Here is a 24535-nt window from a genome sequence, read left to right as displayed (position 1 = left end):
TATTCATTATTTGATAGATACTCAATCTATTACTTATGTTAGTTAAAAGCGATTCTCCCTCTGGTTGTTTGGTTAAATTGTTGGGTGATGCACCTCCACGTACCGATTTGTATCTTTGTTATGACTTATCTATACTGAATACTGACCCCCACCCCACACACGCATTACTGTTCAAAACCTCTCACGGAAACGCAATATAGACATCTATATAAGATAATAAATTAGTATGTTTCTTTTAGAACAATATTGATATAGTATTAGCGACTCCAATTTTAGACGACCATATATACTAATTTAGACTATAGACTCTGTGAACATGACTTAGAGCTGACCCGTGGTCGAATAAATAACACCCCGAGACACTTAAGAGTCTGAAAAGATTGTAATGTTGGTAACAAAATCCACTTTTTCTATAAATGTCCTTTATATGATCAAGGTAGAGTAATGTATCTCGATAAAATGAAATTGATTATCCATTATGTCAGAAGATGACAATCTTAATGCCATCTCAGCTAATAATTCTGTCTATTCATAAAACAGTCGTTAGACCTGAGGAGAGTGGGTTCAATTCAGTATAATCTAATACACTACTTATATTGCTGAACCGTTATGTATGTATTGTCATCGCATTACTTATGTAATTAGCATTGTGCAATAAACATTTGAATTGAATTGAATGCGCAATCAGATGCATTTTCTGGCAACTCAATCGGGTCAATACGATACAATAAGAGGAATATAGGTCTATATCTGGTTTTCATTCAGAATGTTTGAGGTGTTGATTCTTTTGAGGATGATAAACATTAGGGTCAATCCACGTTGAAACTGATCCAATGCAGCAGGTTCTCGCTTTGTCCCATCTCCTTTGTGTTCTCCAGAGTCGTGAACTCAATTTCGGGAAGGAATATCTTAGTATATCTGACACTTGCGAATAGCTCTATCGTAAAGTCAGATCGTCACTAACCTGTGTACACTGTGTATACTGAGTATAAGTACATCCCCAGTATCTACACGACAGTATAAGTACATCCCCAGTATCTACACGACAGTATAAGTACATCCCCAGTATCTACACGACAGTGTAAGTACATCCCCAGTATCTACACGACAGTATCAGTACATCCCCAGTATCTACACGACAGTATCAGTACATCCCCAGTATCTACACGACAGTATACGTACATCCCCAGTATCTACACGACAGTATACGTACATCCCCAGTATCTACACGACAGTATACGTACATCCCCAGTATCTACACGACAGTATACGTACATCCCCAGTATCTACACGACAGTATCAGTACATCCACAGTATCTACACGACAGTATCAGTACATCCACAGTATCTACACGACAGTGTAAGTACATCCCCAGTATCTACACGACAGTGTAAGTACATCCCCAGTATCTACACGACAGTATAAGTACATCCCCAGTATCTACACGACAGTGTAAGTACATCCCCAGTATCTACACGACAGTGTAAGTACATCCCCAGTATCTACACGACAGTATAAGTACATCCCCAGTATCTACACGACAGTATAAGTACATCCCCAGTATCTACACGACAGTGTAAGTACATCCCCAGTATCTACACGACAGTATAAGTACATCCCCAGTATCTACACGACAGTGTAAGTACATCCCCAGTATCTACACGACAGTATAAGTACATCCCCAGTATCTACACGACAGTATAAGTACATCCCCAGTATCTACACGACAGTATAAGTACATCCCCAGTATCTACACGACAGTATAAGTACATCCCCAGTATCTACACGACAGTATAAGTACATCCGCAGTATCTACACGACAGTATAAGTACATCCCCAGTATCTACACGACAGTGTAAGTACATCCCCAGTATCTACACGACAGTATAAGTACATCCCCAGTATCTACACGACAGTATAAGTACATCCCCAGTATCTACACGACAGTGTAAGTACATCCCCAGTATCTACACGACAGTGTAAGTACATCCCCAGTATCTACACGACAGTATAAGTACATCCCCAGTATCTACACGACAGTGTAAGTACATCCCCAGTATCTACACGACAGTATAAGTACATCCCCAGTATCTACACGACAGTATAAGTACATCCCCAGTATCTACACGACAGTGTAAGTACATCCCCAGTATCTACACGACAGTATAAGTACATCCCCAGTATCTACACGACAGTATAAGTACATCCCCAGTATCTACACGACAGTATAAGTACATCCCCAGTATCTACACGACAGTGTAAGTACATCCCCAGTATCTACACGACAGTGTAAGTACATCCCCAGTATCTACACGACAGTATAAGTACATCCCCAGTATCTACACGACAGTGTAAGTACATCCCCAGTATCTACACGACAGTATAAGTACATCCCCAGTATCTATACCGTAGACAGGCGGTATCGAATGAGAATAGACTACTGCACGGAAGAGTTATGGCCATCAGCCAAATTGTAGTTGTATTTTTTCTGTAATTAAGGGTTGACGTCATCTGAACAGACATTTGGTATTAATGAAATCACGTGATGATGTTACTAAAGAGAATAATATCCGGATCAGCTATTGATTTTATTGTGTAATATCAGAACAATGTGAGTTACAATATAGTGTTTACATTCTGTCGGCAAGATAGAGAAAACAATACCAGCGGGGGGCCAGCAAATTAGAGACTTTAATGACATCCCTTGGGAACCACGTGACAGGATAGCATGTACCCAGAAACATCCTGGGTTTATCCTTGGACAAGAGTCGAGAAATGGAAACAATTGTCATATATACATTGATTTGTTAGTTTTACAAAATATTTTGGAACTCATCTAAAATATGTATTCTTTAACAACATTTTGGTATTCTGGCATATTTTGAGATAATTGATGCATAATAACCGACGTTAACAATGTTTATTGTGGATTTTTCACAACGAGCTTACAATTGAAACAAAGATTATTCGAATAGAGGATCTTTGTCCGATTTGACATGTTTTATTGGTTGAGTTCATCTTATGTCTCATCATCCTGTTCCTCGTCATCGAATTCCCCTTCTTCGTCGGCTGTGGCATCCTGGTACTGTTGGTACTCGGACACCAAGTCGTTCATGTTGGATTCGGCCTCTGTGAACTCCATCTCGTCCATACCCTCACCAGTGTACCAATGCAAGAAAGCCTTACGACGGAACATAGCGGTGAACTGCTCCGAAACACGCTTAAAGAGCTCCTGGATGGCGGTGCTGTTACCAATGAAGGTACCAGACATCTTAAGACCACGTGGTGGGATATCACAGACGGCTATCTTTGTGTTGTTGGGGATCCATTCAACGAAGTAGCTGCTGTTCTTGTTCTGGACGTTCAGGAGTTGTTCATCAACCTCTTTCATGGACATACGTCCACGGAACACAACAGCAACTGTTAGATAACGTCCGTGACGAGGATCACAGGCAGCCATCATGTTCTTTGCGTCGAACATCTGTTGGGTCAGCTCTGGGACAGTAAGAGCCCTGTACTGCTGGCTACCACGAGATGTAAGAGGAGCGAAACCAGGCATGAAAAAATGGAGACGGGGGAAGGGAACCATGTTGACAGCCAATTTACGGAGATCGGCGTTCAGTTGACCGGGGAATCGGAGACAGGTGGTGACTCCGGACATGGTGGCGGAGACGAGATGGTTCAAGTCACCGTATGTGGGTGTTGTGAGTTTGAGGGTACGGAAGCAGATATCGTAGAGAGCCTCGTTGTCGATACAGTAGGTCTCATCTGTGTTCTCAACAAGCTGGTGGACGGAGAGGGTGGCGTTGTATGGTTCGACCACAGTGTCCGATACCTGTAACAGGGAAATACATAACACTGATTGTTGTGATTTATAATTCAACTCAAACAATACTGCAGATCGATATATCAATTTAGAATACGATGCAGTTTCAAATAATATGTATTTTTGTCAATTCATCATAATTGTTTATGACATGTTCATGTCTAGTATCAAATTGGATTAAATCATCATTTAGGGTACCTTGGGTGATGGTACAACGGAGAATGTGTTCATGATCCTGTCAGGGTATTCTTCACGGATTTTGGAAATGAGGAGAGTTCCCATTCCGGATCCGGTACCACCACCAAGAGAATGTGTAAGCTGGAATCCCTGAAGACAATCACAACTTTCTGATTCTTTACGAACAACATCAAGAACAGAGTCTACGAGCTCAGCACCTTCTGTGTAATGCCCCTTAGCCCAGTTGTTTCCAGCACCACTCTGTCCGAACACAAAGTTGTCTGGTCTGAAGATCTGTCCAAAAGGACCAGATCGGACAGAGTCCATGGTTCCGGGCTCCAAATCAACCAAGACAGCTCGGGGAACATATTTACCTCCTGGACGAAAACGAGAATGTGCAATATTTTATTATGCTATAGTTTTCAGAAGAAGTCACAAATTGTCACTTTCTTGAATAGCTTAATACATTTCTGAGACATACTGGTGATGATTTATAGAAAAGAGAATTATTTCCATATTTACACGTATATCATTCATTTATCCTTTAGAATGTTTACAGTTTCGTTGTTATCTTACAATATCCTGATAATAAATATTTCAAACATTAAAACTTTTTTTTTATCTCACAAGTGAGAAGATAAAATAGATGGTTCTTTGGCAGCAGATGATTAAAACAAGGCAATGATTCATTGAAAAAGAATGGGGATTTCGAATAGTCAGACGAGACAAAATAAGACAATGGCATTGTTATAAAAACATACGGTTCTCGAGTGAAGAGACAAGACAGAGCATTATTATAAAGACAGACGGTTCTCGAGTGAAGAAACAAGACATAACATTGTTATAAAGACAGACAGTTCACCAGTTAGACAGACAGTTCACCAGTTAGACAGACAGTTCACCAGTTAGACAGACAGTTCACCAGTAAAACAGACAACAATAGGTAAAGAGGCAAATCGAGTTACTTAGGAACCAAACGTGACAAGAAAGACCAATGTTATAGATAGTCTACATGTAGGTCAGTTTCTTTGAATTTGTATGACATACCTAGGGAGAACACATAATATTTATGAGGATATTGTAAAAGTTGAATAATAAAGCAGGGCACAAAGTCCGATAGAATAGACAACACGCTTTGGTCACATTCTAATAACATTTCCCCTTTATATTGGGCAACTGCAATTGAACAGACTTCTGATTACTCCAACAATGTTAGAGATACTTTTGACTAGCGCCGTGTAACCTCTAACTGCCCACAGCTGATTTTCCCGATGCTGACGATGAAATTTTCAAAGTTCGTTTATTGCAAAAATATAGCGTGTCAACTTACATTTAAATGATCAACGGTGTCCAATATATATTTCTTTCCATAATCCAATGATTAAATGAGAATAATTTCGTAACAAACACATATTATGAAGTTTTCTTCTTCCGAAGCGGAGCAGAGCGCAAGCAGACAATACTGCCGTTAGTGATAGTAAAAATACCACGTGATTTGCCGGTTAATACAAAAAAGGATTACAAACTATATCCTACAAGCGGAATACAACAAAGTCCGTATCATTTCGTTCCGTTTGAAATAACGACACTTATTTTGTATCAACCTTTAGGCAGCCATTTTTAAAAACGACTAGAAAAGTACTACAACGACATGGGCATGTACATGTATTTTGTGTGTTCAACACCGTATTATAGTAATACTATATATTTGTGTCTGTGACATACATATGGGATAAATATTGCATACATGATACGCAGACATCGTTGTAATGACCTGTCAACCACTCAAGTGTTTTTTTCAAGCATATTTTGTTCCGCCCGGATTTCGGGCGGAAACTGCATCAAAGAATTAGTGCTTCGGAAATAAGAGGTCGCAGTCGGCAAAATAATATCCGATAGAAAAAAAAGCCGACCAGCGGCCTCTTATGTTATAGGGGTAACTTCTGATAAGACAGAAACGTTTCGAGTGACGTGCGGCAATTGTCCGTTAATGCAGCTTAAACTCACCAAAAATAATGAATTCAGCTCCATCAGTAGATTACCCGATGTTTCTTATATTTTGCTCAAATTGAACGGTGCGAAAAGAAGACAAACCTGTGGCCTCATTGTAGTACACGTTGATTCTCTCCAACTGAAGGTCGGAATCTCCGTGGTATGTACCGGTGGGGTCAATTCCGTGTTCATCAGAAATTACCTCCCAGAACTGAAATTTAAAAGAATAAATAGAAATATGTTCATATTCAATATTTTATGGATTGAATGACTTGTGGACACTGACAGGATATCACAGATGAAGTAAGCTGACATGGTGTAGCACCCTTTATATTTGTCCTGAATTTTGTTATTTAGAATGTATACTCAATTTCCATATCAATATTCCCGAAAGAACATGATCTTAGGAGTCTTATGAATTTCCCTTCTCTGCATATTCTAAACTATTCGTCTGCTAACAGAAAAACGCCTGTAGTGTTATCTACAACATGCTTCCAAGATTTCCAATAAATGTTAACTTCCACGATCAAATTTCGTTCCGAAGTATTACTGTAAACGATTACTCAGTTAAGGAGCTAAAACAAATAAAATTAAACTCTTTATTGTATCACACTACAATATCATATTTGTATAGATGCATGTTTATAACCGTAGTTTTTTGTTAATCAAGATATCGATGTAAGCGTAAATGCCTTTTTTCATGGAGAATTCTGTCTGCTACTGAAAATACAATTCATGAATATGTTCTGTTGCATCATTTATTATTTATTTTGTCTTGCTCCAAACGTGAACATCAGGAGTAGGCGAGATGTGTAAAACATCGTAGTAACGTCTAAACTGAATCAATTTAACCAGTTACGGAGTAACAGGCCCCGGAACCATACCCGATAGACACATATATCACACAACATGCTTTCGTAACGTTACAAATTGTATTGATTTTCCTGTGTACAATGCTTTGTGTTTTCCCTGGAGAAACGATTGTCAAACAGACTGCCTCTGGTACATGTGACTTAGGAATCATTAAATATTCAGCAAAATGTACTAATTATAAAATTGGCCGAACTGACCTAGTCATAATGTAGGTATCAGATAGGGCTGAAAAAGTCAGGAATACAGTTTTGGACCAAGAAATCGATATCGTTAGTGTTAGAAACGAAATGAAAAAAATCAGATATGTACAACTGTATGTCCTTTATTTTGAACGTAGGATAATTAATTACTGAAGAAAAAACCCCCACTATGATCCCAATGATTAACAGATTCTTCTAATCTCATACAATATGCTCTGTCTTATTTGATTACGAGGTTCAAAGAAATAGACACATACCTAATGCTAACATATCTACTATTGTATGTATATATAGACACATACCCAATACTAACATATCTACTGTTGTATGTATAGACACATACCCAATACTAACATATCTACTGTTGTATATATAGACACATACCCAATACTAACATATCTACTGTTGTATATATAGACACATACACAATACTAACATATCTACTGTTGTATGTATAGACACATACCCAATACTAACATATCTACTGTTGTATGTATACATACCCAATACTAACATATCTACTGTTGTATGTATAGACACATACCCAATACTAACATATCTACTGTTGTATGTATAGACACATACCCAATACTAACATATCTACTGTTGTATGTATAGACACATACCCAATACTAACATATCTACTGTTGTATGTATAGACACATACCCAATACTAACATATCTACTGTTGTATGTATAGACACATACACAATACTAACATATCTGTTGTATGTATAGACACATACCCAATACTAACATATCTACTGTTGTATGTATAGACACATACCCAATACTAACATATGTACTGTTGTATATATAGACACATAACCAATACTAACATATCTACTGTTGTATGTATAGACACATACCCTATACTAACATATCTACTGTTGTATATATAGACACATACCCAATACTAACATATCTACTGTTGTATGTATAGACACATACCCAATACTAACATATATACTGTTGTATGTATAGACACATACCCAATACTAACATATATACTTTTGTATGTATAGACAGTTAGACACATAGCCATAACTTACATATATATTGTTGTATGTATAGACACATACCCAATACTACCATATCTACTGTTGTATATATAGACACATACCCAATACTAACATATCTACTGTTGTATATATAGACACATACCCAATACTAACATATCTACTGTTGTATGTATAGACACATACACAATACTACCATATCTACTGTTGTATATATAGACACATACCCAATACTAACATATCTACTGTTGTATATATAGACACATACCCAATACTAACATATCTACTGTTGTATATATAGACACATACCCAATACTAACATATCTACTGTTGTATATATAGACACATACCCAATACTAACATATCTACTGTTGTATGTATAGACACATACCGAATACTAACATATCTACTGTTGTATGTATAGACACATACCCAATACTAACATATCTACTGTTGTATGTATAGACACATACCCAATACTAACATATCTACTGTTGTATATATAGACACATACCCTATACTAACATATCTACTGTTGTATGTATAGACACATACCCAATACTAACATATCTACTGTTGTATGTATAGACACATACCCTATACTAACATATCTACTGTTGTATATATAGACACATACCCTATACTAACATATCTACCGTTGTATGTATAGACACATACCCAATACTAACATATCTACTGTTGTATGTATAGACACATACCCTATACTAACATATCTACCGTTGTATGTATAGACACATACCCAATACTAACATATATACTGTTGTATGTATAGACACATACCCAATACTAACATATCTACTGTTGTATACATAGACACATACCCAATACTACCATATCTACTGTTGTATGTATAGACACATACCCAATACTAACATATCTACTGTTGTATATATAGACACATACCCTATACTAACATATCTACTGTTGTGGATATAGACACATACCCAATACTAACATATCTACTGTTGTATGTATAGACACATGCCCAATACTAACATATCTACTGTTGTATATATAGACACATACCCAATACTAACACATCTACTGTTGTATATATAGACACATACCCAATACTAACATATCTACTGTTGTATGTATAGACACATACCCAATACTAACATATCTACTGTTGTATGTATAGACACATACCCAAAACTAATGTATCCAATTCCATATGAACTATTTCTTCATTACAAACATTAGCAGGCCTTCAGATATCTTTCGGAAACGCAGAACAAACTAAACTTGGTCTTCAATAAGCATTAATAGTAAACAAATCTAGGGTAATCTACTAAATCTGTGATTGCTATAAGACATGTAGGTATAAAGCAACATTTAAATATTAATTCAATAAGCGATGGTAACTGTGCCATACCGCTGTTTTCTCTATCTGGGACGTTTTGTTGGTATTGGCGGACAATCTTCTGGAAATCACTAAGAAATGTGGGGAAACTTAACAAATGTTTAGATATAAAAATGGCTTACATCCAACTGTTTGGTTTTCGATTGTCAACACTGCTTTTAGACTTGGACCTGGATATCTTCAGCGTCTAAGTATTATCTCTAATATTCTCTACCAAAACGGACCTCAGATGTTAGACTTTAAACGTCATTTGTAAACCTCCTTATTACCCTACACATACAATCATATGTATCGCAAATGGAAATCATTATCTGCACTGAATACTGCGGATAACCTGCCTTCGTGTCCTGATGTTGAAACAAAAGCTCATACGGCTATCGCTTAGCTTAATTTTATTACAAAAAAGGCAATACATGACTTTTTATACTCTGACCTTTATCTTGACATGAAAATTCGGAGAATGACACCTATTCTGATTCGATCCGCTACTTAATTTTTGTTTTGTCCCAAAATATATCGTGTTATCGAAAGGCTGAAGATGAGAGGTGTTGCAGAGGTATTGATCCCGACAGAATGTTCCGATAACTAACTTTAAACTGTAATATGTATGCGGTGTATTACCATAAACACAATTTTAGGGAGGAAAATTCCAACAAATGGGCCTCATAATCGTAACGTATACCCCATTTATATTCTAGATAACAATTTTCAGTATTACTTGTTTGTGAGTGTGTGTGTGAGAGAGATGGTTTAGTATGTTAAGAGAAGGCTTTGCGTGTCGGTTTTTCAACAATTCTAAAACATTTGATCAAAACTGACCTTTTGTTGACAAAAATTGAAACGAAAAATAAAGCCCATAGTCTCACTGTTTCCTCTCCTAAACAACGCCAAAGACACGTTGATATTTCCTGTGTACTGTCAGATATCCAATAAAGGCCGCTGGTTGATATACATGCAATACATGTAACAATATCTGCATTATTTGTATTTAACACACGTACATCGAAATAGAACATGAATGTCATATTTTCACGGCGTGCAGGTATCAATCAACAGCCCTTGACATTTCGGTATGGCTAGCTTTAAAAAGGGCGCTGGTCACAGTATACATAAAAATCAATTTAGAATCAGAAATAAAGGCACCGTCTTTGTCATAAGGATTCAACTTACCGATAAATATTCTAGCTCAATTAATGAAACATGAAAATGATCAGTGTAATAAATGAATACATTCAAATGTAATTTCAACCAGAATGAAACATGTATGACATTTTGGCTGGTATATGATAAATACACTTTGTCTTACCTTGGCGCCAATTTGGTTACCACACTGACCGGCCTGGAGATGGACTATTTCTCTCATGACGAAACGTGTTTATCCTTCGACTTCCTAATGACTTCTGATACAGAAACCAAGCAGAAACGTGTATTAATACATCCGAAAACGAGTCAGATTCTTCCGCAGCGACGGAGACATTCCATTGGCTGCGTCAGTTACAAATTGGCGGTTCGTTTTTTTTTTCTTCCAAAATTATAATTTAAAAAATCACAAATAATGCACAACTTTTTACAATAAAACATACGAAAGAAAAATGAGTATTTTTTGTAAAAATGAAAAACAGTGTTGCACAAGAAACATATTAGAGAGAGGAAACATTTCTGTATAGTGTGTGGCGGCGGAAAGTGACGTTTCTCGGGGTGTGGAAAGTATCTCTAATCACTGCATTTCAAATTCAAGACGCAATTATGAAATTCAGTCGACCGAGCTTCATCAATTATTCACATACAGAGAATAGTTTCGATGACCAAAGTCATTTTTGCAGTACCGGTGTAGAAGGGATTTGTGTGGTAATCTGTACATAAAAACTGAGCCGCTGTGTACCTGACAATGATAAAAGGCTGTAATCATAGGGGACCACATATAAAGCCAATCAGACAGCACAAGTATATGTATAGAGTTTCATTTCAGTTTATATCAAGCGAATTTTTGTTGACATCTGCTTGTATTATGTATAATTGTATCTGATTCAACACTGGCTTCCTCAATTTACCTTTCAGTTACTATGCAACCCATTTCCTTGTTTGTGAAAAAGTACTAATTCAATTTCACAATTATTTTTGTCTCATTGGGAAATATTCTTTTTCCTTGTACGATATGAATTAAGACAATATTGTTAGCGGTTCTGTTGTTACCATCCTAGATCTCATTTAGAGGATGTGACGTTATCCGGATTTAACTAGATTTACATAACTGGTGTCGTCAATGAAGCAGAAGACCTTTACTCTTCCGGAACATCTGGTCTGGCCTTCTTTGTCCTGTTTCAGGTGTCTCGATGCAGATAAATTTATTTTTCCCTCGCATTGCCGATTTTAAATGAGAATAGCGGTTTCGTTGTACAGTCATGTAAGTCGATGTTCTCTGTTGTATTAATACAATATCTAACTTGTGTCTTTTTGTTTAATGTTCATCGCTAGAGACAACAATACGAGCCCAACAGAAAACAAGTGGATACCAATGAGTAAGCGAGATTGTTATTCTACATCAAAATCGATCATTTCGAGTTAACCTACTTACACTGAGAATCTTTCAACAGTACAAGGACAAGACCAGGTGTTCGGCAAAGGTTAGCGTCCTCAGTTTTACAGACGACACCGGCCATGTAAATCTAGGTCAAAGTAATGCAATGCTACAGTCCCTCAGATGAGGGAGGCGATAACGGAACCACCATACATGCCAACGAGCGCCGAACAGGTCAGATGTCACATCGAACAAGGAACTATATCCGAGTAAAATCAAGAATTCTATAAAATCCCACATAGTCTTTGTCAACCTGCACCTCTAGAAAACATGCGTTGGAAGCAACAATTTGATTATCTAGAAATTCCATAACAGGAATATTAGAATTTCCCTCGCTTATCATACAACTTCTTCCATGTTGGTTACGTTGTGAGGGCCGAGGTAAGCGGCTGATGTAGACTAGTCTAAGGTCCTTGATTATAAGTTTATGAAAAAGAGGCAATTGTCAAGGTCGTTCTGATAAGCTTATCTATGAAATCAGACTCGTGCGAAAATAAAATCTACTCATTAACAGTATTTTCGACCAGAAATCCAATCTTTCTATCGATATCATCCTCGATATATGTCTTTCTACACTATTGGAGGGTGGTATATGGAACGCTCAATTAAGGATTAACTTGAATAAATCTTGTTATATATATGTTTACTAACACAATTACCTATTGAAAGTTTACATTATTTCAAGTTACCGCATCTATTTTACATGTACTATACGGCAAAATCTTTGTATACCATGACCGGTTTTAATTTGAGTACGGAGTACGGATCTATAGATTTGGTGTACAGATCTATACGATGTAATTGCTCCGATCAAGTTTTTAATGGATTGGTTTGTTTAAACCGTATCATATAGTTGGTCTCAACCCTTGTAAACTGGACAAATAAGTGTTTTATAAATTATGTACCCTACTATTATGACGTCATAAAATGATGTACCAAATAAAATTCATATTCCTCTGAAGAGCGGCACAATGTAGCCGCGAAAGTACTAGGGAGACAGCAGATCTGTGTTTGGCTTTTTATTTTATTATTATTTACCGTCACATGGACATTTCAACTTTATTCTATATATACTAAGGGTTCACTCCTGGTTTTTTTTCTTGTTTTATAGCTCCATTACATAAACAACATAAATAAGTTAATCCTTATAATTTAATTTACTATATACAATCCATGTGGAAGTCTACTTCTATTGATGGAACTCTTTTCCTCTTATACATAATTACGTCACTATATCAGCCAGTCAGAAGCGACGTTACAAACGGCTGTCACTATATCAGCCAGTCAGAAGCGACGTTACAATTGGCTGTCACTATATCAGCCAGTCAGAAGCGACGTTACAATTGGCTGTCACTATATCAGCCAGTCAGAAGCGACGTTACAAACGGCTGTCATTTCTTTACGTTATGGGCTGATAACATAAATGTTTAAGCCAATGAAAATGTTTGTAACAAGCAAGATTAAAATTATTGAAATATATACACGTGACTACACGAAAGCCATTTTATTTTTTTCTGATCCTAAATAGTAAATATGAAGGTCACGTTTCTACGACTCTAAAAAAGCCGAGATGTGCACGAAATATTTTTTTTTATTTCTATAAGCTTAAGGGATCAGGGACGGGGTATTCTGTTTATTAGTGAAGTTAATCGCAAAATAAAGACTGCTGTCTAGCATTCACGATATAGGTTTATATATAAACTTGCTTACACCGAAGGAACAACGCGTTATTTATAAACTTGCCTTCACCATAGGAACCATATCCAATAATAAATTTGTTTACAATATAGACACGTAGGCCTTATTTATAAACTTGTTTACACCACAGTATAACTTGTTTATTACTAAAATTGTTACTGAAGGTCCCTGACGTAACACCTAAAGCACCACGTGTTAATTAATCCACTTATTATAGACATGATGGATTATGTACATGGCATATTGATTTTATAACTGACGATGTCACCTTCACGTTCTGTATACCTGGTTTATAACTGACGATGTCACCTTCACGTTCTGTATACCTGGTTTATAACTGACGATGTCACCTTGACGTACTGTATACCTGATTTTATAATTGACGATGTCACTTTGACGTTCTGTATACCTGATTTTATAACTGACGATGTCACCTTCACGTACTGTATACCCGATTTATAACTGACGATCATGACACCTTCACGTTCTGTATACCTGATTTATAACTGACGATGTCACCTTCACGTTCTGTATACCTGATTTATAACTGACGATGTTACCTTCACGTTCTGTATACCTGATTTATAACTGACGATGTCACCTTCACGTTCTGTAAATCTGATTTTATAACTGACGACGTCACCTTCACGTTCTGTGTACCTGATTTTTACCCTCACGTTCTGTAACTGACGATGTCACCTTCACGTTCTTTATATCCAATTCCCATACAATCAAAACGAAACTGAAGAAATAATCAAAAATAGAGAGTGAATAATTTATTTCCGTTGATCGCTTATTTTTGAATGGTTTTGGTCAGTTTATAGAATGAGTCAATTCGATGATCTGTCTGTTAGAATTGCACTTAAACTTCGTCTTGATCCTCGTCCTCCTCGAACTCTCCTTCGTCATCAGCTGTGGCATCCTGGTACTGTTGGTACTCGGACACCAAGTCGTTCATGTTGGATTCGGCCTCTGTGAACTCCATCTCGTCCATACCCTCACCAGTGTACCAATGCAAGAAAGCCTTACGACGGAACATAGCAGTAAACTGCTCAGAGATACGCTTAAACAGCTCCTGGATGGCGGTGCTGTTGCCAATGAAGGTAGCAGACATCTTAAGACCACGTGGTGGGATGTCACAGACGGCGGTCTTGACATTGTTGGGGATCCATTCCACGAAGTAGCTGCTGTTCTTATTCTGGATGTTCAACAGCTGCCCATCGACCTCCTTCATGGACATACGTCCACGGAAAATGGCTGCAACTGTAAGATAACGTCCATGACGAGGATCACAGGCAGCCATCATGTTCTTAGCGTCGAACATCTGTTGGGTCAGCTCTGGGACAGTAAGAGCCCTGTACTGCTGGCTACCACGAGATGTAAGAGGAGCGAAACCAGGCATGAAGAAATGGAGACGGGGGAAAGGCACCATGTTGACAGCCAATTTACGGAGATCGGCGTTCAGTTGACCTGGGAATCGGAGACAGGTGGTGACTCCGGACATGGTGGCGGAGACGAGATGGTTCAAGTCACCGTATGTAGGTGTTGTGAGTTTGAGGGTACGGAAACAGATGTCGTAGAGAGCCTCGTTGTCGATGCAGAAGGTTTCATCTGTGTTCTCAACAAGCTGGTGGACGGAGAGGGTGGCGTTATATGGTTCAACCACTGTGTCCGATACCTGCAAAAATATAGAATAGGTTTTATTAGTGGTTTGAAACTCTGCAATTTGAAACAATGAATCATACAGGAGTACATATAATTTTATTTACAAATAGGTAGTTACCTTTCTACACATCCAAATGGATTCCCAGAGGATTAGCATAATGGCAAATCTAGCCTCACGGCTCGCTTTACCATTCAATCAGTGATTAACAACATGTAATTAAGGTCTACATGTATGTTAATATCTATACATAGATAGCTAGAGTTATTGGCCTAAAATCAAATCCCTCAGGGTTGGACCCGACCGCGCCCATCATAGTAACATAGAAGAGTTATATTCCATGAAGCCAAGCAGGAGAAGAATATATAATCCTCGAATGTTCCTTATCACAGGTATTGGGACACAGGAGCCATAACTCCGGGAGTTTTAACACTAGTAGAATTGTCGCTTTCGATTATTCGTTTCCAGTAGTCATTAGTCCGGTACCGAGACTATAGATGTGTGTAACGTCAAAAGTCAGAGCTCAAGCGGCGTCATTCCTTGAGGGATTTTGATCAAACTTCACACCATAATGTCTGGGACAAGGTCGAGTTTCAGTGTCAAGGTCAAGGTTACTATCTTTAGCAGAGGCCATGTATTGATTTGGCAATACCCTGTATTGTTTGTTTTTCCTAATATATGTATCTGACCCAGTAAATCATTACATTGCTTTACTGTTTATGATGTTTATACTTCTCTATACGGCCAAGTTTCCTTACCTTAGGAGAGGGTACTACAGAGAATGTGTTCATAATTCTGTCTGGGTATTCTTCACGGATTTTGGAGATGAGGAGGGTTCCCATTCCGGATCCAGTACCACCACCAAGAGAATGTGTAAGCTGGAACCCCTGAAGACAGTCACAATTTTCTGCTTCCTTTCGTACTACATCAAGAACAGAGTCTACGAGCTCAGCACCTTCTGTGTAATGTCCCTTAGCCCAGTTGTTTCCAGCACCACTCTGTCCGAACACAAAGTTGTCTGGTCTGAAGATTTGTCCGAAAGGACCAGATCTGACAGAGTCCATTGTACCAGGCTCCAAATCCACCAAGACAGCTCGGGGAACATATTTGTTACCTACAAATTAAAATAATGGTAAAATTCGTCAATATCCTTGCACTTGACCTAATGATTCATTTTGTGCGTTATATTTTCCATCGGTAAAAATATGTTTTGAAGTAGCAACCTAAATACATATCTTCGAATAAACAGATCAATTTTGTATCAATCTAAGAAAAGGCAAGTATTATGTTATCAATAATGGAAATTCTGAAAATCATCAAAATGCAACTTCAACCGAAATTATCCTTATGAGAAGAGAGTTGACCTACACAGACACGTGTCAGTGCTTTTTATAGGAATTACAGAGATTCTACACAGACACACATGTTCAGAGCTTAGGAATTACAGATATTCTATACACAAACACACACTTAATTAAGACCTTGTTTAGGAATTACAGGGGACTACACAGACACAAACGTCCAGACCTTTACACAGACACAAACGTCCAGACCTTTTTCAGACAGATTTTGTTTAGGAATTACAGGGACCTACATAGACACACACGTCCAGACTTTGTTTACAAATTACAGGGACCTAAACAGACGGACAAGTCCATGTTTTGTTCAAGACTTGTTGAAGAAAATTAACACCCAAATGAACTCCACCTGTGACCTAGTCAGCACGGAGTCGGTAAACGCCGATATAGTTATAAGAAGAACTACAACTTCCGTTATAGCAGTCAGGATGCTGGACGATTATAGAAATCAATATAACACGAGTAATTAATTAACATATCTGGGTTACAGCCAAAAGTATAGAACTCGGCTCATACGTCTGACTTTCAAAAAACAAATTCCTCGGAATACCGACATCCTAAACGGTTTTTACCGCCGGGCGATTTCCTTTAAAATCCCCACCCCATGGTATCGGCCAGGAGTTTGGAAATGTGTACGAGTTCGGAGTTCCCCGTGATAAAGTTCTGTAGAATACAAAGCTCAATACTGCTTATAATGTTAACATTCTACAGACATGTACCGGTCTACAAATCACCTATCAAACTTAAATGTTGAAAAGACAATACCCAACACTCTGACTGATTCTCAAAGTTGGCTCCATTAAACACATTATCATTAGCGATACCAGATGATACATCCCCCGCCATGTCGGCGAATAATAACAGACCACGTTATCAAAATCGACAGCAGCAGTAATTTTTTTTATGATAAAATAAAAACCTAATCAATTTGACGCTAATTACCTGTGGCCTCATTGTAGTACATGTTAATTAATTACCTGTGGCTTCATTGTAGTACACGTTGATCCTCTCCAACTGAAGGTCGGAATCTCCATGGTAGGTACCGGTCGGGTCAATTCCGTGTTCATCAGAAATAACCTCCCAGAACTGAAATTTAAATCCATATGTTCATGCTGAAGTATTTAAACACACGTCCAGGGATCATTATGGAGGGGTCATGGTGCCCTTGGCCCACAATTTTCCCGCTTGGCCCACATTATTCAGAAAAATCCTTTAAATTTCTATAAATAGCTAATAAATTATATTACAGAAAGTATTTTTTTAATTGACCCATCCATTTCGTAACCCAAAATAATCCATGCACATCTCCCGTAGAAAAGCTGCGAGTTCACCCGAAAGTTAGTACACATGAAAGAGGTAGCTCCTCACGTCTTCCTCTGCTAGTCAGGGCCGTGTAATATATACTGTATTGTGTATTAGTTTACGTAAAATTTCTCCTAAACATCAGCTGATTTGATTCGCTATTGTTTATTGGCCCGACGGCAATTAGGTTTTTAGTATCTAGACTATATACGTCCCCGCCAGCACCTTTAAAATACCACTGTTATTTTTTGTATAATTTATCTTATTCAGGATGTCCTTAAATTTTTGGTTAACAAAGAACAATATCAGTTTTAAGTATTTTAAATTTTATTTATTTTGCCGCCATACGCGGAATGTGAACAATCCCCCCACAATGACAGTTAAAAGTGTTTACCAGCAGCTGTCCATAAATCTGTCCATGTGAAAGTTTTTTTTATGTTCACTGGTCAAAAACTGTGGAGCAATATCATTATAATGTGAGCAGCAAACTTGTCGTACACTGTGTGTGTGTTTCGACCCTGCAATCAATCTTCACGGACACCACACAGTTTACAGTTTGACCTTCAGTGCCCACTTTCCATTGTCCACAACATCGCGATGATTTTAAATATAGCCAGCTGAAGTTGTGTGACCTCAATACGGTTTACGATCCCCACACTAAAATCTGGTGCGTGCACGGGGCCATTCAGGGGAGCGATGTAAGGACTTGTTTTGTTGAACTGTGCACTAAATTATGAATGGCACGATCAACTTTGTGAGGAGATATAAAGCAGTATCATGCGATGTGTTGTACCACATAAATTTTGGACGGATGTGAAATGTTATAATTCTAAATCATCGCAATATAAGTATAAGTTCTTAAATAATTTATTTGACATATATTTAAAATTAATACCAGAAGGCATACATTATTCTAACAGAAGACATACTGTATTCTAGCAGACAGTTTGGTACACGCCCATTGTATACAATGAGAGTACGGATAACCGAGTGAAAGCGAGTTTCCTCGGGCCTTTATGACAAAGGATGACTAGCCAGCCGAACCCTAACACTACACACATGTGTAACGTTAAAGGCGCGTAACTATCCGCTTCACATTGGCGGCTTAGGATTGCCGCCGAATGACTAAGATACTTGATAAAAGTAGTTCCTTTCAATTTATGTGTGGATGTTAGTGAGAATCAACATGGAGTCGAATAATTAAAGCTCGATAAATATCTAAAACGTAAAAATACCGACATTTGTAGCAGGGTATATCGCAGATAAAAGGACACTAAAGTTCTACTTGTGACAGAACACAGACAGTTGCAGACGACATATAGACTTCACTACAGGAAGTTGTGTGGAAGTATCGTATGACGTATGCGTGTGAGGCACCCAAAGGAGCAAGGTGATTAAGTTTTCTCCAAACTTGTCAAAGAGTTGGTAAACAGTGTCAAACCGCTACCACACTAGAGACAATTATATGTATATTGATACGTGTACTCCCACGTCCGACGTGTGCATAAGATTGACTTTAATTCCACGTGATGGCCGACATATTTAAATCCCCACTCGATCGGTGTAACGTTTTTACACTCAATGGGATTCTCCACGTGTTACACACATATGCTGTCTCAAAAAGAGCTATACTAGGACATTATGGCATCAATTCTCTATAACAAACAGAAAGATAACGAGGTAATTTCAATATCTCGTGCATTCTTTCTTTTTTCGGTGCTGGAATTCCGCTCGGGATAAAAACATTTTCTTCCTTATGTAATTTAAGCAATAAATATATACAAAAACCTTCTCACCTTGGCACCGATTTGGTTCCCACATTGACCAGCCTGAAGATGAACTATTTCCCTCATTATGTTTAAAGATGTGAGTATAACAACCTGGTTCGCTGGTACAATGGGTCTAAGTTACTTATCGTATGGCGGGATGTATTTATACAGCCCACGATGATGGATATTTACTCTTCCACGCTCATCCGCAGAAACGCCGGCATATGATTGGCTGTTTGAGAAAAGAGTACTATTTTTCCTTAAAATTCGACATATAATGCACAAAAATGGCAAAACAGAATGAACTCTATAACCAGATAATAATGTTCTACGAACATGTGTGACACTCTTTATTATAACTCTTACTTATGCAAAAGATAACTTTTCTTGGAAATTGTTGTTGATGTGATGCGGGCCCATTATACAATTTATAAAATGTTCACACGTTGTTTGTACACAAGGGATGTATTTAGGTCGACATTTTGTCCTGTCATAGAAACTTGTCAACAGATTTCACAAAACATATCAATTATTCACTTCACGTTCTAAGTATATCTCTTGAGTCACGACAGAGTTATGGTTCCTGAATCTGATAATCTATCCTGTATAACTTGTCTATGCTATATAATTAAATTCGAGATTCAGCACGTGAGCTAATCATGTTATGCTCGTTTTTACATGTACACATCAACCCATCTTACACCATAGACAATGGATGTCGATAAAACTTATCTTGTATACCGATATAGTAGTTAAAATAATAAACCATTGTTTTATAGGAAGATGAAGTCGTCAGATTTTACGTCCTTGACTAGATAAATTAAGGGGTTTGGGGACACAATGTCCCTGTACATGTGTGGCATGTATACGTCATTAAGGATATAGTAGGGCCCTGACTACACTAATTATGCGTCACTGACTATCTCGGGGGTTACACAGTTTGTGCAATGTTTGTTATCTTAAAGAGCGTGGAACTGAGCGCTGGCGCACACAAGTATCTTGGAGTTCTCCGATCGATTGAGATGCGCGTATTCACAGCATCACATGGTGTCTAGCCGTACATGTACGTGTGTCTGCACGCTTACTGGTCCAGCTGCAGTGCGGGACCATGGAGATGTCGTTTTACTATTTATCATCATCTATTGCAATATATGTTACCATCTATTGGCGTTTATAAAGTCATCTAGTATGGAATGTCAACCATCGTCTGTTTTATTTGATATAACTATATATATCAATGTGGAATGGAAAAAAAACGTATGAAATTTTCTTTCACTTTAATTACGCAAGAATTGCGTTTTGGTATGTTGAGAATCGGTAGGTTAGTATTGTCGGTACAATATTAGTGAAGTGGCGGGAAATAACCGCCAACATCTCCTTAATTGTGATTAAGACAATGAAAACAAAACAATGACATTTATTTTTTAAATTTATTCATGCATTTCTTACACGCGAATATGGTAGACTCTATGATTTGTATTGAACAAGTGACATTACCCATTAGAATAGGTGTTATCTGCCAATCGAACTTTGTGATGTTACTTATACATTCTGAAGAGGTGGTATCACTTTTTAGATTTAGACTAGTCTGTCTCTAGAATATCAGATTCAGATTCAGATATGTTTATTAGAATATCAAAGTTATATATAAAATAAAGCCTTATGATTTTGGTCTTTAGGATATAATGTCTGAATTTCAGCTTCAAACTAGGGTAGGTAAGCTACTAGTGTAAGGATTTAGCGGGATCCTTCTTTACAAAAACAGAGGGGATGGTAGGCAGTCTATTATAGATACTGAATAGGTGATAATATTAATCTAAAGAAGTTAAATTGGGATATAAATGGAAATACGGCCCCCATAAAATAAACACGATACTACAGACCCACAGGGGTAAGCCAATCGGAACACCTCGCAGCCGTTTGCGTCTAGTTTCGTAGAAAATGACGAGGGGTTCCGATTGAGGGGTAAGCAAGATGCCTTACCCACAGATCATACATGTATATGTCCCATGGTTTAACAACTCGTCGCCCTGAATAAAGTATTCGTCAGTGTAAATGCTTTAAAGGTCCTATAATAGATCAATAACTCTGTACTAACCCTCACGTAGCCTTTACTAGTAGACATCTCGGTAGGACCAGTACTGAAGAATTAAATCTGTATCAGTCTGTCACCGACACAGTAGGGCTCACTTCTTATTACGTGACGTGTTTTACCTCTAAAGGAATTAAGGGCTGACCCTATCACCTAGACTCCAACAACTTCTCACATCCCCGTGGCTCTGTTTAGTACTGTCAGGGAATACCGACACCTCCAGTATAATAATATATAGTGAAATACCTATAAGTAATTACATTAGAGATACTTGTCTGATAAGAAAGTGTACAGCATAACGGATGTGTTTCAAACCTTCAACAAAAACTCCCAGACAGTTGAACAAAACACGCATCAAAAAATTCTCAGCCAGACAATACGGTCGATATGCTCACCTCATCTGGGACGATCAGATCAATAACAGGCTGATGTACAAAACAGCGTGTTGCGTATGAAATTAGTCTGAAATGCGAGCAAGAAATTTCTCTGATTGACATTCATACCAGAAAATTAAAAATATAAAAATATTGACACATGATGTTATTTGTGTAGATTTGTTATGTCTTCATAATTAGTAGATCTGTTTAAAAGAAAATAATATCTCGGGAAAACATTACACGCTCGCTCGTGGTACAGGGGTAGATAACTCCGCTAGAACTCGTCACAATTTTTTTATTTATCCATATCAATGTTTTCACATCAAATGAAACTAAATTAATAATATCTATTTGAAGGTAGCAAGATGGCAAGAGTTTAGCTACAAACGTTTCCAATAGTCGTCCAAATACATTTCAGAGTCTTTAACGGTTGTTTATGATTTCAAAATTAAACACATCATTGTTAGTCACTTTTGTCATCGTAAGTAGCAACCGTATTTAATTTGGTGATATCACGCTCATTCAAGCATGTGATAGACATCTACCGAGGCGGAACACGTGTATGGTTTTTAAGCTTTTTACTAATAGAGACGCTTGCCATACGTTACAAAACTTACAGTACGCTAACATGTTCATACTCCATTGTATTTCGACTGACGCCTTTATATGCCACTTTAATTCGGATTCAAAAAATATATTAATCTGGTTTATCTGACTAACGTAATATACCGAGTCCAATAGAAGTATAGAAATAATGTTACATAGATATTAAGTGAAATCCACTTATACAAAGACTTGGTAAAATTTTGCAATTTGAAATGCTCAAATATTTATTAATTTATTCCTTTTTTAATTAAGGATTCTAAGGCTTGGTAGGGTTTCCTGGATAGTGATACTGGGCGGGGATCCCCATGGCCCAGGTAATGTTACCTGGATACTGATGCTGGGCGGTGATCCCCATGGCCCAGGTAAGGTTACCTAGATACTGATGTTTGGCGAAGATCCCGTGGCCCAGGTCAGGTTACCTGGATACTGATGTTTGGCGAAGATCCCGTGGCCCAGGTAAGGTTACCTGGATACTGATGTTTGGCGGAGATCCCGTGGCCCAGGTAAGGTTACCTGGATACTGATGTTTGGCGAAGATCCCGTGGCCCAGGTAAGGTTACGTAAATACTGATGCTGGGTGATGATCCCTATGGCCCAGGTAAGGTTACCAGGATACTGATGCTGGGTGATGATCCCCATGGCCCAGGTAAGGTTACCTGGATACTGATGTTTGGCGGAGATCCCATGACCCAGGTAAGGTTACCTAGATACTGATGCTGGGTGAGGATCCCTATGGCCCAGGTAAGGTTACCCGGATACTGATGTTTGGCGGAGATCCCGTGGCCCAGGTAAGGTTACCTAGATACTGATGTTTGGCGAAGATCCCGTGGCCCAGGTCAGGTTACCTGGATACTGATGTTTGGCGAAGATCCCGTGGCCCAGGTAAGGTTACCTGGATACTGATGTTTGGCGGAGATCCCGTGGCCCAGGTAAGGTTACCTGGATACTGATGTTTGGCGAAGATCCCGTGGCCCAGGTAAGGTTACCTAAATACTGATGCTGGGTGATGATCCCTATGGCCCAGGTAAGGTTACCAGGATACTGATGCTGGGTGATGATCCCCATGGCCCAGGTAAGGTTACCTGGATACTGATGTTTGGCGAAGATCCCGTGGCCCAGGTTAGGTTACCTAGATACTGATGCTGAGTGAGGATCCCTATGGCCCAGGTAAGATCACTAGATACTGATGTTGGGCGGTGATCCCCATGGCCCAGGTAAGGTTACCCGGATACTGATGCTGAGTGAGGATCCCTAAGGCCCAGGTAAGGTCACTAGATACTGATGCTGGGTGATGATCCCCATGGCCCAGGTAAGGTTACCTAGATACTGATGCTGGGTGAGGATCCCTATGGCCCAGGTAAGGTCACTAGATACTGATGTTGGGCGGTGATCCCCATGGCCCAGGTAAGGTTGCCTAGATACTGATGCTGAGCGGAAATCCACATGGCCCAGATAAGGTTGCCTGGGGTACTGTCACTGGACGGAGATCCCCTTGGCCCAGGTAAGTTACCTTGGATACTGATGCTGAGCGGAGATCTCCATGTCCGAGATAACGCCTACAGTCAATATGACTCAGACACAAATATCGATTTAAAATTTTCGCACGACATCAGCACAGCA

At 38.4% G+C, this 24535-nt stretch overlaps 1 protein-coding gene across 3 annotated transcripts; it reads right to left on the bottom strand.

Moving 5' to 3' along the window:
* Positions 1-2674: 2674 nt before the first annotated feature.
* On the bottom strand, positions 2675-20069 carry LOC117342562 (tubulin beta chain-like). 3 transcript variants are annotated; one of them, XM_033904748.1, is made up of 4 exons: positions 19868-20069; positions 17743-17855; positions 4026-4377; positions 2675-3836 (listed from the first exon to the last, which is right to left on the bottom strand). In XM_033904748.1, the coding sequence occupies exons 1-4, from the start codon at positions 19922-19924 to the stop codon at positions 3021-3023; spliced, it is 1338 nt and encodes a 445-aa protein (XP_033760639.1). In that variant the 5' UTR covers positions 19925-20069; the 3' UTR covers positions 2675-3020. The 3 variants fall into 3 exon arrangements, with proteins under 3 accessions (XP_033760639.1, XP_033760640.1, XP_033760637.1); XM_033904749.1 differs by lacking the exon at positions 17743-17855 and adding an exon at positions 6099-6207 and having other exon boundaries at positions 4026-4381; positions 19868-20015; XM_033904746.1 differs by lacking the exons at positions 2675-3836; positions 4026-4377 and adding exons at positions 14510-15426; positions 16170-16525 and having other exon boundaries at positions 17747-17855; positions 19868-20068.
* Between the last annotated feature and the right edge of the window lie 4466 nt (positions 20070-24535).

This window comes from Pecten maximus, chromosome 14 (assembly GCF_902652985.1).
Source record: "Pecten maximus chromosome 14, xPecMax1.1, whole genome shotgun sequence".
Taxonomy (NCBI): domain Eukaryota; kingdom Metazoa; phylum Mollusca; class Bivalvia; order Pectinida; family Pectinidae; genus Pecten; species Pecten maximus.
This window is presented reverse-complemented; position numbering and strand designations above follow the sequence as displayed.

Bases quoted from the DNA above. Each gene is read 5' to 3' on its own strand.
- LOC117342562 (XM_033904748.1), bottom strand. From the start codon at position 19,924: ATGAGGGAAATAGTTCATCTTCAGGCTGGTCAATGTGGGAACCAAATC. The intron at 17,856-19,867 runs GTGAGAAGGTTT...TTTAAATTTCAG, and splicing joins GGAACCAAATCGGTGCCAAG to TTCTGGGAGGTTATTTCTGA. The intron at 4,378-17,742 runs TTAATTAACATG...TCGTCCAGGAGG, and splicing joins TACAATGAAGCCACAGGTAA to TAAATATGTTCCCCGAGCTG.